The 16,126-nt window shown below is 36.8% G+C and overlaps 1 protein-coding gene across 1 annotated transcript in view; it reads left to right on the forward strand.

Annotated features, from left to right (window-relative positions):
- Nucleotides 1–16,126, forward strand: part of GMDS (GDP-mannose 4,6-dehydratase) — a 435,614-nt gene that overhangs the window by 200,214 nt on the left and 219,274 nt on the right. Inside the window, exon 7 of the mRNA XM_067290783.1 lies at nt 3,345–3,472. Within this exon, the coding sequence (XP_067146884.1) occupies nt 3,345–3,472 (128 nt within the window). The remainder of the gene's footprint in view (nt 1–3,344; nt 3,473–16,126) is intronic.

The following is a 16,126-nucleotide window of genomic DNA, read 5'->3' on the forward strand; positions in this document are numbered from 1 at the left end:
TTCCTGCTAGGTATGAGCAGTGAGGCATTTTATATGACCTCCCTGAACTGAGGAGGCAGTACAAAGCCAGGAGACAAACGCAGAATTCTGATATCTCTCTCCCACCAATCTAAGTTAGTTTCTGCTGATAGCACCAACACATTTCCATGTGCAGTAGTAATGCTAGTAGTGTAGTAACATGGACATTATTCAGCCATGATAGCTAGTGGCTGCATCTTCTAGACTCGGTGAAAATTGATGTAAAGTGGTTAACACATCAGCAGCTACCTGATGTACTCTGTCTATACTGTGTTGCTCTTAATTGGCCGTTCTATGGAGGAAAATGCTCCTGTAGGTACATTAACCCATTCTTGATAGCTCCTGAGGAAGAAGGAAGCTAACCATTTCTGTGTCTCAAAAGATACTTTGTATTTAGTTATATAAAGGTATCTGTAGAGCTCCACATAGATCTTTAGATAGAATCATTCTGGAGGAAAGAAACGTTATGTCTGCCAAGTTTCAGGCCAAAGCAAAATTTTACAGTCAAATTACAAACCCCTAGAATAGGGCTTTATAATGGAAATGCTGACATAACCTTAGGTATTTTGTATGGCTCCAGTGGGCATCAGTTTAAGTTCTGGTTATGATGTGCATTTAATGGCATGGGATCAAACATGAAGTGTAAGAGGATATTTTAAGATACTGTGTTTGAACAGAATCAGTATTTAAACATTATTTATGAACTATATCATTTAAATGCTTTTGAAATGTGACATTCAGTCCTTGGTTGCCTGAAAAGAATTCTGAACACATTTCTCAAAAGGAACAGTAGCTGCATTTTCTTCCCCAGCTTTAATGATGAGGCACTTCAAAGAGACCTGGAATTATTTTGCTGAACCTTTACTGGAAATATTCCTGGAAAACAAAGTTTTCCTTTATTTTTCACTGTGGTGCTCTTTAATTCTTCATTTCTGCCTTTTGAGGTATATTCTGATTTTGCTTGGAGAAGATCTTAGAAGACAATTTCTCTCCAGTTACTAGTGATTCTGGAAGAAGACAGCAGCTGCTAGTAGTATTTGCTGTGCTGCCCTAGATGAATCTGCTTTTTCCTGTGAAGTATCATTCATGTTTTCATACATTTTTGGTTAAGTTGATTGTATAGAAGTTCACACACGTGCTGTACCTCATACATTCCTTTTTTATGCTCAGAAAGTGGTTGGTCCAAAATGGGAGCTGATGTTCATTCGTCTCCTAGGTTGACAGTAAAACTTGCGATAATGCAGATGATGATTAGAACTCTCATGACTTTTACTGCAAATGGGACTGTAGTGTTGAAAGCTGCTAGTTTAACTTGTTACTCAGTTGCAATCTGGAACTTAAGACCATGTACTTTATCCGTGAAAAAAAGTTTCTGCTTCAACTGTTAATTCCAGAAATACAGCCTTATTTCAGTGCAAAAGGTTAGGAAATTTCAGCGTTAGTCTTAATAGTTTGGTCTAATAGGTTGGATCTATTTTTAATTAATTACTAATAATTTGTATGAAGATCTCAAAGCACATTGATAACATACAAAATACAAAAAATCTTTGGAGAAATGCCAGTCCTACTAAGCCAAAGAGACCCTGTCATTGGTTTCTGTTAAGCCAGAATTTCACTCCCTCTGCAAACGCATTCAGCCAGTGATGAGGAACCACAGTACTTCGCTACTAGAAATTGCACTAGCAGAGTACCAGTATTGGTCCTGTGATTTGCACTGTTTTTTTCTTTCTGATAAACATATTTCTCCTGCTGAATATGCAGGACATAGTCTGGAAGAATGGCTTGGGCTTCGGTCCTGCAGTTGACTCTCATTTATCTAATTGTTGTGCAACATTGATGCAAAAAAGACCTCTGAATATCCTTTTATTTGTAAATTTCTGAAAATTGGTCTGTTTCTTAAGCTTGCTTTTTATAAGAACAATCTTTTCAGGGAATATGAAAATTACATTACTTTAATCCTTTAAAAAAAAACCACAAAAATGATGATATATTCTAAATGGCTAATAACCACAATTTCAATTAGTTCTAGCAGTTCACAGAAAAATAAAATTTCATCTTAATCCTGTGATAAGCTCTGAATTATTTCATTGCTTCATTCCAAATGGTGCTCATAGGGTCCCCTTTTTTTTTTTTTTTTTTTTTTTTAACACTTTTGGCAGAGTCAAAAGATACAAACAGGTACTGTAGTGCTCTTGACTTTACAGCAAAAGTTTGTAGTCTGAAACATACACTCTACGTTATTTAATAATTCTGCAGGAGCTATCATTTGTTGAACAGAAAACAGAAAATGTTCAGGTACATATTCCAGGAGCAGAATTGCATTATGAAAAAAATATATATCCACATTTAATGTACAAGCTGTACTGCTTATGACTTTCTGAATTTGATAAAAACATTTTACAAATGCATTCATTTTCACTAACTTTACTGCTTTCCATTTGGATGAGATATCATCTGTCACCACTCTATCATATATTTGGCTATTCAAAAGGCATGTAATTTTAATTTTAGTGTGCCTATTAGTGTACAAATGCCATTGAACTTGTTTAGCCTGAACTCATGGTCTAAATTCAAATCCCTGTGCTTTTGAGGAAAGTGTTCACTAGGTTTTAGAAACCCAGTGGTCATAATCTAAAAATCAAGATATGAAAATAACGAAAACCAAGTATTATTTAAAGCAACTCTACAGGGAGCAGGAATGAATTTTGCAATGAAATACAGTGAATGAAATACAAAATAATGTGCATCCTCCAAATGATAAAGTTGGAATCACAATTTCATGATCTCACTGAACCTAGGGGAAAAAGAATCCCAGATATCTAGGAAAACAATGCATTTAACCATTGCAACCCTTTGGAAAACATTAGTATTTGGGTAGTCTCACTGTTTTTTATTAATAAACTAATTTATTTAGATATATGCATTCTTTAAAAAAGAAAACAAAAAGAAATAACAACAAAAGACTTGAGGGTGGTCTAAGATGTCCGTCGTCTTTATGTAACCTTTTGCATTTTGTGTTTAAGAACTGACATTCCAAATGCTTTTCTTTGGCTTTCTGCCTGGACTGAATACTGAGGCAGCAAATTAGGAATGCTTAAGAAGTCCCACAAAGAAAGATGTTTGCTGTGAGAGTGAAGCTAATATGACACTTGCATTTGAAGTTCCTTAGCTTCCTCAAATGATAAATGATGGTGTGGTCTAGGTGGTGTGAGGGGAATGAATGAAGACTGAAAGACAATACCATGTGCTGAGCTACAAGATGTTCCTGGTGGCCAGTTTTCTGCCACTGTGACTATGCTAATACTACTTTTTTATTTCTATTCCAGGAGCTAATTTTGTTACTCGAAAAATTAGCCGATCAGTAGCTAAGATTCACCTGGGACAGCTGGAGTGTTTCAGCCTGGGCAATCTGGACGCTAAGAGAGACTGGGGCCATGCCAGGGACTACGTTGAGGTAAGCTATGGGCCACATACCTGAAACGTCTTTGTGTTGGGGATAATGCTTATTGCTGTAACATCAGTGAAAATGCATGATCTACGGAGGGCTATCTCAGGCTTTTTTTGCCTACAGAGGCCTGTTAACTTTGTGCTGCTCTTAATTTCAGACCAGGGAGTTTAGTAACATAGCAGTCTACCCCAGGCATGACCTGAACAGAAAAATAAATCTTTGGGTTTACATTCCTTTACTGAATTCCTTGGGGGGGCAAACTATAAACTGGGTCTATTTTAAAGAGTATTTCTCCTACTGTTTTGACAATTTTTATGACCAATATTAAAATTGCAGCAAGATGCAATATGAACTGAATTCAAAGACCTGCTGGGGGCTGGTGACCTTTATTATCATGAGGCAAGAAAGTTCCTTACATTAATGATCAAAGGTCTGGCTGGTTACACATAAGAAAGAAGCATCACAACATAGTTGTAATAGCAAGTATTGCAATGTACATGTCTGCATCTAGTGTTTGAAATGTTTTGTTAGTCAGGATTTGTTTCTAATTTTATTCTATGCATCTACTTCAGCAAACAAACAAACAATGCCCCTGTATTGTATTACAGGGAGACATGAATGACTGTGTAGGAAATATTGTCTTTTCCCCAGGAGACTTTTGTCCTCATTTTGGTGCTTAAAGATTTCCTGTGGTGATTGGACTATTTCTGTCTTTTAATAATTCCTCGCAGGGAAACCGGATTTGGCTTCGCTGTTCATTGATGTCATTTAAAAAGATGATGACTGTTTGTTTTGTTTTTCCACATTACAAAGTAAGAAGTATTTCAGTAGGAAAAAATCTGATTTGTGATTTTATCATAATTTGAGGGGGTTATTTAAAAGGTAAAATAAAAGTTGAGCTCTCAAATCTTGTTTACAGTCAATAAGAAACAGCAAGAAAACTAAATTATAACACCAAGATATACATATTTGTTTTGGATGATACTAAAAAATTGCATGCAGCCATATTGCCTTGGTATCAAAAATGTTATGCCAAGTAAGTGAGAAGGTGATTTTTGGCAGCTGGCCATAAAATTGGCTCTTGGTTCTGCACTGCATTTGCTTGTAAGGTGGTACATATCATTGCCAAGAGAACCATGGATGTCAGCGAGGCCTTACATGACTATACCTCCATGAATGTTGCTTTAGTTTTGGGGCTTCAGCGTTAGCTGAAGCTGTTCATCCAGTAAACCCAGTAAACCATCCCAATCTTCTTTTATTTTTAACTTTTGAAACTATAGTCAAAAGCATTCACAAAGTCAGTTACCAAAGCTCAGCTGAAAGTCAGCAACATATAAGCTAAATTAAATGATCAGTTGCAACCACGTGAACATAATTTGCTAAAATGCATAGGATATTCCATAAATACTTCTGTTATCTCATTTAAAGACAGCTTGCACCAAATTGTAAAGGAAAAGTGTGGGATGAATTCTGATGTCTTCACTCATAATGGAAATCCAGAATAACACTCTAGTGCATAGCGGGTCAGTCCTGTGTTCATTCAAACTAAAAAAAAAAAACAAAAAGGAAATGAGAACACAGTCTATTCAGAAAAATGACTAGCTTTCAAAGCCTTTGGCCTCCAGAAAGAATGTAGTCATCCGAGGTCTACAATGAGAACACACGTTGGTTGTGTAAGTGGCATTCCAGATCTTTCAGTTACATGTTTTGGGCCTGTACCAAAATCCCCTGAAAAGAATTCCTCACTAAGATATAGTTCAACTTGAGTATTTCTCTTCCCAGAGGTGTACCCCTTCAGTTAATGGGAGAATTATTGTCACTTCTCTAATTCCCCAAATATAGTGGAAATGTGGTTACAGACAGCCTTCTAATGGGTAAAAAAGAGAGTAACCTTAAACTGGAAATAAACAATTATTTGAGGCTTTAATGAACTGGAAAATAGGGCTTAGAGATTTAACGTTGGTCAAATAAATGCATAGTATTTTAGAAAGCATGATCGTATTTACAAGCATTTTGGGAGCTTCCTTAAGCATATGGCTGAACACATAGGGATATATCTTATTCTCTCCATATGTACTTTTAAATCCCATTGATATTAATACAAGTAACACATGTGCGTATAGACTACACAACATACTGTCTCTTCTTTCTCCTTATTTCCTTGTTAGGGATAATAATAAAACCATAAATATATTCCTTTTTGTTGTTTTATAAAACATTATGAGTGAATTCCTGATCCCATGAGAGCTGATGGCCAAACTCCCATTGACTTCAATGCAGAGAGGTTTTATCCTGTATGTATTGAAATGAAGAAAGTGTAGTGGTTAGAAAATACAAGGAGAAGTCAGGACTCTCCAGTTCTGACCACACACATTCATTTGACTGCCACTGTGATTTTGGGCAAATGCTTCCATACCCACTAAAGCATGTAAGCACATGCCTTATCTGAACGTGTAGGTGCCTACTGAAGGAGGGACTGCTAGCACACTCAGCATTAGCTATGGGGTGAGTTTAGCTGTAATAGCAGATGATTCAGAAGTTTAATGTTTAAACATAGGTTCATGTTGGGGGAGAACAGCTGGAATATGTGTTTGATTAAGTTCATGAGCTAGGATTTAAATTGCTATCTGCAATAATCAAAGCTCAGATATGGTGGCATTTTTTTGCTGAATAAGCCTGAAAGTGTAACTCACTCGAAAGAAAGGTTTTACTCCTTGGTTTCTCTTCACTGTTGGAGAAGAGCAAAACAGAATTAAGTAGATGGTGAAAATTATGGGGGGTTGTTAGTTTTATCCTAAAATTATGTTAGTAACTGTTAACATTTTTGAAGAAATCACTGCTGCATCTTACTCCTTCTTCCCCCATTTTTGCTTAAATGTGATCCCGCGCAAGTCTCATGGGGTTGTATTATAGATGACGATCAACACCGCTAAGTTGGGAATGGAAAAACGGTGTATCAAGACTATTGATATATGAATCTTCTGTGTGCTATTTTGTTTTGTGAGAGTAATTTATACCTTTTATTTGTTGCAGAAAGTGACAATAAACCATCTGCTAGGTATTTTCAAATATTACTACAATAGCAAGCCTTTAACAGTCTGATTCATTCCTATGCCATTCATAAAATACATGGCATCATACAAATTTCTTCAGACAGTTATCCAAGAGAGTCTTATTTCAAATAAATACAGATTCTCACAAACATTCAACTTGGATCATTAAAAAATGCCCATCAGTCCATCACTAATTTTTATTTCCTAGCAGCTAAATACTGTTAATGCAACAGTCATAAAGGTACACCTGCAACTGAAACCATAAAGTGTCCTTGCTGGGGAAGCCACATAAATGTTTATTTGTAAAGTTGTAATGGGATAGCCCACAAATAGGACACAGTCTCGTTGTAAAGCAGCTCTGGGGAAACAGCAGGTTTGTCTTTTCTAAATTTCAACAGCTGAGACTTTTTCCTCCTCTCCTTTAGCCCCTCCTTCATCACCTGCTGATGCCCAGATTGCCTTCTGCAGTTGCACTGCCCACACCTCAAAGTTGTGCAGAGAGCAGAAATATGGAAAACTCCTCCCCATAATAATTACCATTTTAGCTGTGTCTCCTCCCAACCAATTATCCATATATTGGCATAATATATGCTTGTTGTTTATTATGGTACACCATAGGTACAGCATTGATGAATGCTGTGGAAAAGCCTACTAATAAATATTTTATAAAAGTTAAAAAAAAAAAAAAAAGTCAAATATAACTGCTTTAATAGCCTCTAAGTTTTTGTAGAGATCAAAAACATTTTCTCTTGCCTTCACTAGAAATCTGGCAGTGTTTTAAGCAATAATTGTAGAGAACACATAATTGGCTCGTAATTGGCTCCAATTCAATTAATTAGAGGTCTACCCAAATGCTGAAAATTAATCATGTGCTTAAATTCATAGCGAAATCAGAGCCAATTTGATAATCTGAATATACAGCAATCAACTTCCATTAATTTTTATTTAAATAATGTAAAAAACCCCAAAGTGTTAACAGAACAGTTTGTAAATATGTACTATAAGTTAGTTATAAGTAAGTTATTGTTGTACGGTCCAACCAAGCACATTATGAAACGGTTTAAACAGAGCCTTTCCATCTTACTTATATATTTTTAACGGTACTAGTATAAATTGGTACTTTTAGTTGTGATTAAAGTGTACACAAAAGTGTGCATAGTCATTTTTATTGTCTTAAGCCATTTTGCATATGTTGAAATTTGAGATAGTAAAATCTAATCACCTGCACTGAGATGTCTCTTTTCGCATGGATTCTGTGTTTATATGTCCAGTTGGCATTGCCTGGTCTTTTATCAATGATTCTTCTGTACACCATCCTAATAGGTAGAGACTGACCCTTGGAGACAGCTGTTCATATCTAGCATTTCTGTTGTAGGAAATCTCTTCTTGTATGTTTATGTGTACATTTAAACATAAAAGCTTACACAGAGTAAAGTAAAACTTCAAATAATGCTGTCTGGTGAAAGAAAAAGATTCAGCCAGCTAGACTGTTGGCTGAGATAATTCTATTTCTGTTTTGTCTCTTCCTTGAAGTATTAAGGATGTATCATCTTTTGAGAGGCATTTTACCTTAGTCTGATATGATCAGAAGTCTTTTTTGACTGATCCTTACACAAGCCCAGCAGAATAGTTGCGAGAGTCTCGCTTTGTTGAGGATTGTTGGTTATAAAAGGAAAGTCAATTATGTCTGTCCATGCAGCTATCAGTATCTCATATGTATACCTATGAGATCAGCTCATGAACTGAAAGGCAGGCTTTTAAAAGAGCATATTTTACCCTCATTGTTATGGACTGAAGTTTAAAAAGTTTTTCCTTCTTACTGCTGAGTTTTTGCGTTCAAAGTTAACCACTTATAACAAAAGTTAAGAATTAATTTTAAAACTCCTTTTGTTTTTCAGTGCTGGAGGTTTTTGGTGTGAGGGTAAAATTTTTTGAGCCTTCCAGGTGCTCAAGTATATTTTATATATTTCAAAACAAGAACTTTTTCTTTCCATCACCTTGCTTGACCTGGGATAATTGATGGCTCTAGTAAGCCTAGTCGATCTTGAAATCATATCCAATCTGCTCTGATTGATGTGATGATCTACTGCACTGATCCTCTTATCACTGCCATCTAGCTGAAGTAACTGTGAGAGTAGGGCTTGTATGAACCGTTAGTAGAAAGGTTTGACAGATTGTGCCCCTTTGGCTAGAACGGATACTGAACATTCATAAAATTCTTGTCGGTTACTTGCAGAAGCAATATCTTTTCTAGAAGCATATGTAACAGAGACAATGACTATTCTGCCCTAGTTTTTACTAATAGTTTTAAAACCCGTTGTCCTTTTTATAAGATGTAGAACTAAGCCTTGTGCTGAATTTTCTTTTTTTAGAATGCATCATCTTCCCAAAGGAAGTACATGCTTACTAATGACAGAATATTCTTTGATTTCCTCATATAAATATTTCGGACATGTGGAGATAGGGTGTGCCCAGGATAAAGGGATTCATATTTGACCGTGGTAGTGTGTTAAATCATTCATGCAAATAATGATCTCAGGACACAGTATGGCCAATGTAAGTGACCATGGAGCTGATAATGGGTCTCGGGTGAAGGCTGCTGAACTGTTTTGTGAGTTTCACTCAGTACAGAAGCAGGGATACTGGCGCTTGCAATACAGCCACTTTTTAGTGGCACAACAAGAATGCTGTAACACCAGTTCCAACAACAGGTAAAGACTGCCTTCCCCTGTGGTTGAGTCTGTAAGGAAAAGTTATAGCTAGGAGGACCGCCAGAATCAATTCACGATGCCATTGTTTTAATAAATTATTGTTGCATGCATTGCCCCCTCAACTGAAGTGTTTCAATCCTACAGAAGAGTTCCAGGACAAATCTGAACATGTGCTAGCAGAGGGTGTCACTGGCCACAAAATAGGCTTCGCCGTCGTGTCATGCCACTCATACAGAATCAAAATAGCATCCCCTGGGACCCTGTTTTGATTTTTTTCTGCTAATCGTTGGCCAGGTAGGCTCTATTGGGCTCCCTGGGCTCCCTAAGGCTCCTCTGGTCCCTCTTGACTGCTGGTTTCAGATACCACTACTAGACTTTCTCAATTTTTCAGGTTTAGTTATAGACTTTAGCAATGAACTGAAGACTTAGGAACATTTTCTCCAAGGTCATTCCTGAGTAGTACCAAAAAGAAATTGCCACAAACAATAAGCAGATAGCGAAGTTCAGTTGAGTGTGCATTTCTTCTCCATTGTCCCGTACAGACAGAGAAAGAGTTGATATTTCAATAACAATGTTGTTTTCATTTAGAGCATGATTTGATACCAGCAAAATGTGAGTGTAGTCTGTAATTCTCAAACATCTTTCAGATTTTGCAAAGATGGGCAAAGCCCCCCTTTATGAAGAGAAAATGTGTCTTAGAACAACTGTGATTATGAAAGTTCTACTTTTTTAATGCTAAATAAAAGCATACCTTTTTGGTAACTAAGGCTGCACAATAAAAGAGCATAGAATACATTCTTTTGACACATGTAGGATGGTTAGACTTCATGACTATTGGGAATGATTGCAATTCCCAGCAGAGTAAGACACTACCATCTTAATATCAATCATGTAGATGGTGTTTGCATTTAAAAAAAAAAAATTAAGTGCTTTGTGGCTTTAATTATAAACCTTCTAAAATGTTCATGTCTGTAAACAATGTAATTCTAAATAACTACACCGTGAGAAAATTAAAACATGCTTCGCACACATGCACATGCAACCTGTATGTGTGTATATGTGTGTATATGTGTGTGTGTATGTATGTACGTTTTTGTTTGTGTATGGATAACTTTGTGGAAATTGTTTTCCGTTTAATGTATTTTGAAAGTTGCATGTATGTGATGTTTTCTCTTTAGGTTTGGTATGACTGTTAATAAGAGATTGAACAAGGAAGAATGTAGTTCATAGTTGCTATAAACATAAACAGTGTCTGTAATTTAAAACATAATAATGAGGAAAGAAAAGGGTTTTAATTAGAATATGTAGGTGTTCTGTCTAATATTCATCATATGGTGTTGATTTCCAGCCTCAATGCCTACGGTAAGTGTTACTGTTACGTTTTTCCTTTCAGAAAACTATACTGATCTATTTCATAACTACAGTACCATTTTCCCCTTTTTATTTTCTTTTAGCTGTTGTTTATGTGAGGGGAATATAATTGCAAAAAGATTTTTCTTATTTACACCAGTTTTACTTTAGCTTTTTTTTTCACCACTTTTGTGTTTGATCTGTTAGTGTTTTTAGGTTTTATAAAGCCAAAAAAGTGCTTTCCTCAGCAGAACCATCTGGTTTAGTTTCCTGTGCCTCAACAATGATATGTGTATTATTATCAAGGCCACCCCTGTGGTTTTCTAAGTGGTCTTGTTACAGCGGTGGTCTTGCAATTCAATTGGAGTGATGGAAAGGTTAGACTAAGGCTTCTTTCAAGTATAAGGTTTCCGGATTGATAAATTATGTATTGTTGTCATATTTTTGAGACTGACAGATTATGTCATTGTTAATTTGAATGCAGTATCTCTTTAAATAGCAGAACCAAAGCAGTCCTCTTAAAATTCCGCTTTTGCAGCATGCTCTTCTTTTAGACTACCAAATTAAGACACTTTTCAGAAGTAACTTTAAACGCATGCTGTGGTCCTGTTTTTAATTTTCAGCTATGTTTGGCAATCCGTGGAAGAACAAGTAAAATTGTGAGATGGGTCCATGTTTAAGAGCTATGCCTGCACTTGTGATAGGACTTGGAAGAAAACATACTAACATCAACTGAGAGGCGGTATAATACAATATAATAATTTATTAGCAACAAGTAATACAACACTGGTGTGAAAACAAACAAGATTTTCCAAAAAAGGTTCTGTTCCACCTCCCAGACAGTGTTGTAGTGGTTTTAACTTGGGGCAACTGCAGATGAGACTATGGGAGAGAAATGAGTCTCACAAGGGAGATGGGATGGCTGCACCAGGGGAGGCAGGAGAGGGCACAGCCTGCCAGGGGCCAGAGCTGCGACTGCAAGGAAACCACTGCCCCATCACTGGATGGAGTGTGTTCATTGGAAACTGGAGCTTCAGGGAGTCGAACAGCAAAGCTGTCACCAGTCTCTCTGGAGTGTATGCAAACTGACATTTTTTTTCTTTTTAATTCCATGCAAAGTTTATAAATTGGACAATTTTCATGGAAATGTTACCATAAAAGTTCTCTAGCCCTCTGCATGCAAAATTTCAAATACTCGCTGTAAAACACGGACATCCTAGAGTCCATGAAAAAAATTATCCAGGTTTTGGGGAGTTTTAATACAAACAAAACATACTCATTAATCAGCTGAATCACTTCAGTTGAGATTTTTCCTTTTTTCCCCCCTTTCTCCTGTCCTGAGTGGAAAAAGGCAAAAAACAAACAAACAAACAAACAAAACCCAGGTGTGTATACCTTTGAACTTAGAAATTTTTAGTTCAGTCAGATGGTACTTGGCAACATTTTAAGGAACTGAAAAAAGCGTCTTTTATTGGGAAATGTCAGGCAACCTTAATAACAGGTACTGTTACCAGCCCCACATGCAATAATCCAGATAGTTTCTCTTCATTAACTAATCTGTGATTTGCAAATTTATGTGGATTTTAAAGTAATGCACCACATTCTGAGAAAGCTATGTAACATGGTTTTAATTTTAATAGGGGGGAAAAATCCCTTAAAACAGATCATTAAAATTTAATGAGGACATTTTAAAAATCCCATAATGGTTCAATTTACACTGGAAGTCAAAAATAGTTAATGGTGGTGTTATGTCTGTGTGGTAACATCCTCACTGTACTGTAATGCTTTTCATTTGAAAAGAAGCCAGTAAAACACTGTGGGCAGTGCATTCCCAAGGATTTTAGCCCTCCGACAATTTTAGGTCATTCCACTGAAAGTAGAAATATTTCAGGAGATATATTAAAATGTCAGGGCACACTTTTATTGTACTCTAACTGTTAATATTCTGTATATTATTAAGAAGAAGATTGGTTATCAGCAGAGTGACTGTTCTTTCCTTGTCTGGGTATGGAAAAAAATGTGATTTTTTCTTTTTTTTGAGTGGGAAACATTCCCCAAACCCACAGGGTGCACTTAATATGCCACTTTTAGTTTTAGCAGAAATACTTGAATTTTAGCTGTAGGTGTTTTTGGGTGAAGCCTTGACCTAACAACCAACATTAATGGTCCAAAGATAGAGCAGCTGAACTTTCCAGTTGGCCTTCTTTGGCTGACATTAAACTTTCCCTGGGGACGATTAACTTGGTTACCAGGTTAAGTATGTGAAGAAAGCTTATTGTTGTCATGTGCTTGACTCCACTCTCTCTTCCTCTCAAAATTTGTGTAATTTTTGCAGCAAAAACAACTGTTTGTTTCCTCGGGAATATAAAGAACGTTATATTTGCAAGGTAGATGAGCAACATTAGCATTTTCTTTCTCCCTGTCCCAATTCAGCTCACTATTGTGTCTGAAATAGATTTGCCTGCAGCAGTGGAAGAGGGGAATGAAGTAAATAGTGACTCCCTGTAATTGTCCGGTGCCAGTACCTTATGTTAGAGCTGTGGAAAACAGACAGCGGCTCCCTCAAACACACTTACAGCTCCTCTTGCATGCATATTTAGGTTCTCTGATGCAGTGGAGGTCCTACAGCTGTTTTTCCCAGCAGGCTGGGAAGAGCAACTCCTGGTGCCAGTATTTGATGGTAATTGCATTGTTTTTAATGAAATTAGGATTTTGATTTCTTTTCTTAAGTGGCCCAGGTATCTACATTTTCTGTGTTTTCTGTTGTGCAGTAGGATTAAAGAATCTCTGATACGGGGTTTGAGGAAGCAAGATTAGGGGAGATCCTACTCCCTAAATATTAATATGAAACGTTGGCTGCCTGCAAGGACAAATCAGTAGTTTTTTTTATATAAATTTTCTTGTTTAATAGCCTGAGAAAAGCAGGGCAAATTAAATAATCTGAAACCTCAAAGAACCATGACCTCCAATTAGGAACTCCTGCTGCAAGTCATTGTATGTATTGTGTCCATGGGAATGCTGGAAATATTAAGCTGAATTCTAGTTGTACCTACGTTATGTTCATGTTCTCCTACAAAAAAAACAGGCACCGTTATGAAAATTATGTTCACTCTCTAGGTTTGCTTTTAATAACAAGCTTTGTACTCTTTAGAAACTGGTATTTCTAGCCCAAGTTGTGTGTTCGTATTTCTTGATCTGCAAATGGGTTTGATTTTTTTTTTTTTTTACATCAAATTAGGTTTTCTTTTGTCAATACACACTTCACAGATTTCTTTAAGTTATGATGAATTGTATTAATAGAGCACTAACTTACTTGTGCCTTACCTTCTTACCTGTGAGGTGTTACTCTATACTGTGATTGCTTATCAAGGCAGCCTTAATTCTGTAATACCTCTCACACATGTTGCTTGTGACATAATGAAAAATTGTTACAAGTCATACAGTCTTGCTGCACTGTGCCTCATTTTCAAGAAAAAGTAATACTTTGTGTTGCTAATGCAGTATTTTCTCCTTACATAATACAAGCAGATTTTTCCCCTGAATCATTAATTTATTGTCCTGCACTTATTTCCAGACAAACTTTACTCTTCTGTATCAGGTAGCAATTTCTTTCTTCCTCTGAGGTGTCTTAAATTCAACAAGCATAGTGGGTTTTGTGTATTATATTCATTTTAAAGAGGGAATAATTGACAAGGGAAAAATATTTAAGTTCCCTTTTCATTTTATTGCCAGTATTATTATTGATACCCAGGACAGGTATATATTAAAAACATTACCAGTTTAAAACTTTTCATCTCCCTGGTTACAAGTGAATCTCTCAGGTTATCAGAAATGTATCAGGAGGCCTATGATAGGATGGGCATTAGGCTACAGGACAGATGTGCATGAAGGTGAGGTTATGTGGTAGGTCTGTCTCCTGACAAAGGAAAGCCCAAAAGGTGCTTGGCTACTGCTGGACATGGTGCTTTCTAACAGCGTAATCTTCTGGTTGCTGGCAGCCCAGCTCTAAAACATACATGCCGAACACAGACTGTGTTTTAAGTGTCTTATTCAGACTGCAGCTAGGGAATTGCCAGTGCTCCTATCTGTGAGTGTTCCATATATACATTTCTTCGATGTTTTATTTCAGCACATAATAGCTTATAAACCTTTTCAGTGACTTCTGTACTACACCCATGCCATGCACCACTGCAAGGTGACTTGCTGAATCCGTAATACTAGTACCAGAAGTAAAACTGATTTGCAAGGAGGAGTTTGTCGTGAAGCAGGGCGCTGCCGTGCTCTGTTCCTAGGATGCAAATGTGGACCATGAAGGAGCTTGCATTCTGAATTTTTCCAAAGTAACTGTACTATCTAGTGCCTGATGTCTAGGAGAATCTTCTTTTTAAAGCAATTCAAGAGGTGAATCTCACCTAAAAAATGGTGTGGGTTGGAGCGGTTGGAAGTTTGTGCAAGTTCAAATGTTCCAAGCACACTGACACTTAATATAATGTATAGCTTTTTAATGGAGTCTTTAAAGGGTGGTAAGAAAACAATTTTTAAAAATAGGCTAACCCATCCAGATAGCAATAAAGGGCAAGAGCACATGCTTCAAGGGCTGGTTTGCCATTAAGGAGCCACATGCACCAGGGGCAAGTCTCCAGAGGACTCCAGGGCTGCGCATTCTTTGCCTGGCTTCCTGGCAAACTGAGCATGCTGCAAACTAACCGCAGGAGCTGGTTTGCAGTGAAATCTTGTTCTACTACAATTATTAACTTCAGCAGAACTTGACATCATCCATAGTGTCTTATATTTATTTATACATGGGGAGGCAGAGGCTGGCAGAAGAGAAAGAGGTTCTGTGCCTGTGCAGAGTTACCCAGTACACCTGTGATAGGGACAGCCACAGTTTGGCTCTAAAAGTGACCTCAGGAGACATTAAAATTCCATTTAACAATTTACCAATATAAACAGGAAGTGTAATAAAGAGTTTTCACCTGGCTCACTCTGTGCCAGTTTTCAGCCTCAAGTGTGACAGAATGATGAAATTGGTACATGACTGCCTACTCCTTGTAATTAAGTAAATTATACATTCCTCAAAGAAGGCTTTTTTGTGCTGATTTTCATAAGGTCACATCTAGAGAAGGGCAGCATAAAACCAGCAGGCACACATGTAAAACTTTAGCTGGCAGAAAAGCAAATTTGAGTAAAAAGTGCATCCAAAACTAAAGTAAGTTAATCATTGTTGTTACCACATTCGTTTTGAAGAGATTGCAGAAAACAGAGTTAAATAATAGCAGAAATACGCACTTATGGCATTTACCTTTAAAACTCACTATACCATGCAAGAAATGACCCCTCAGTTCCCTTGGTTTTATTTACTAATATGAGATTTTTAAACAAACTGTATAATAAAATTGCACGCTGATGATAGGCATTTACTTCCACTGATTTGTAGCGGTTTGAACACGTAAATACAATGTGTTGTAAGGATTTTAAGTTAGGGAAAAATTCCAAATTCTGACAATACTATCTTAACCATGTCTTAAGTAGTTGTATATGCTTTT

This window comes from Apteryx mantelli, chromosome 2 (assembly GCF_036417845.1).
Source record: "Apteryx mantelli isolate bAptMan1 chromosome 2, bAptMan1.hap1, whole genome shotgun sequence".
NCBI lineage: Eukaryota > Metazoa > Chordata > Aves > Apterygiformes > Apterygidae > Apteryx > Apteryx mantelli.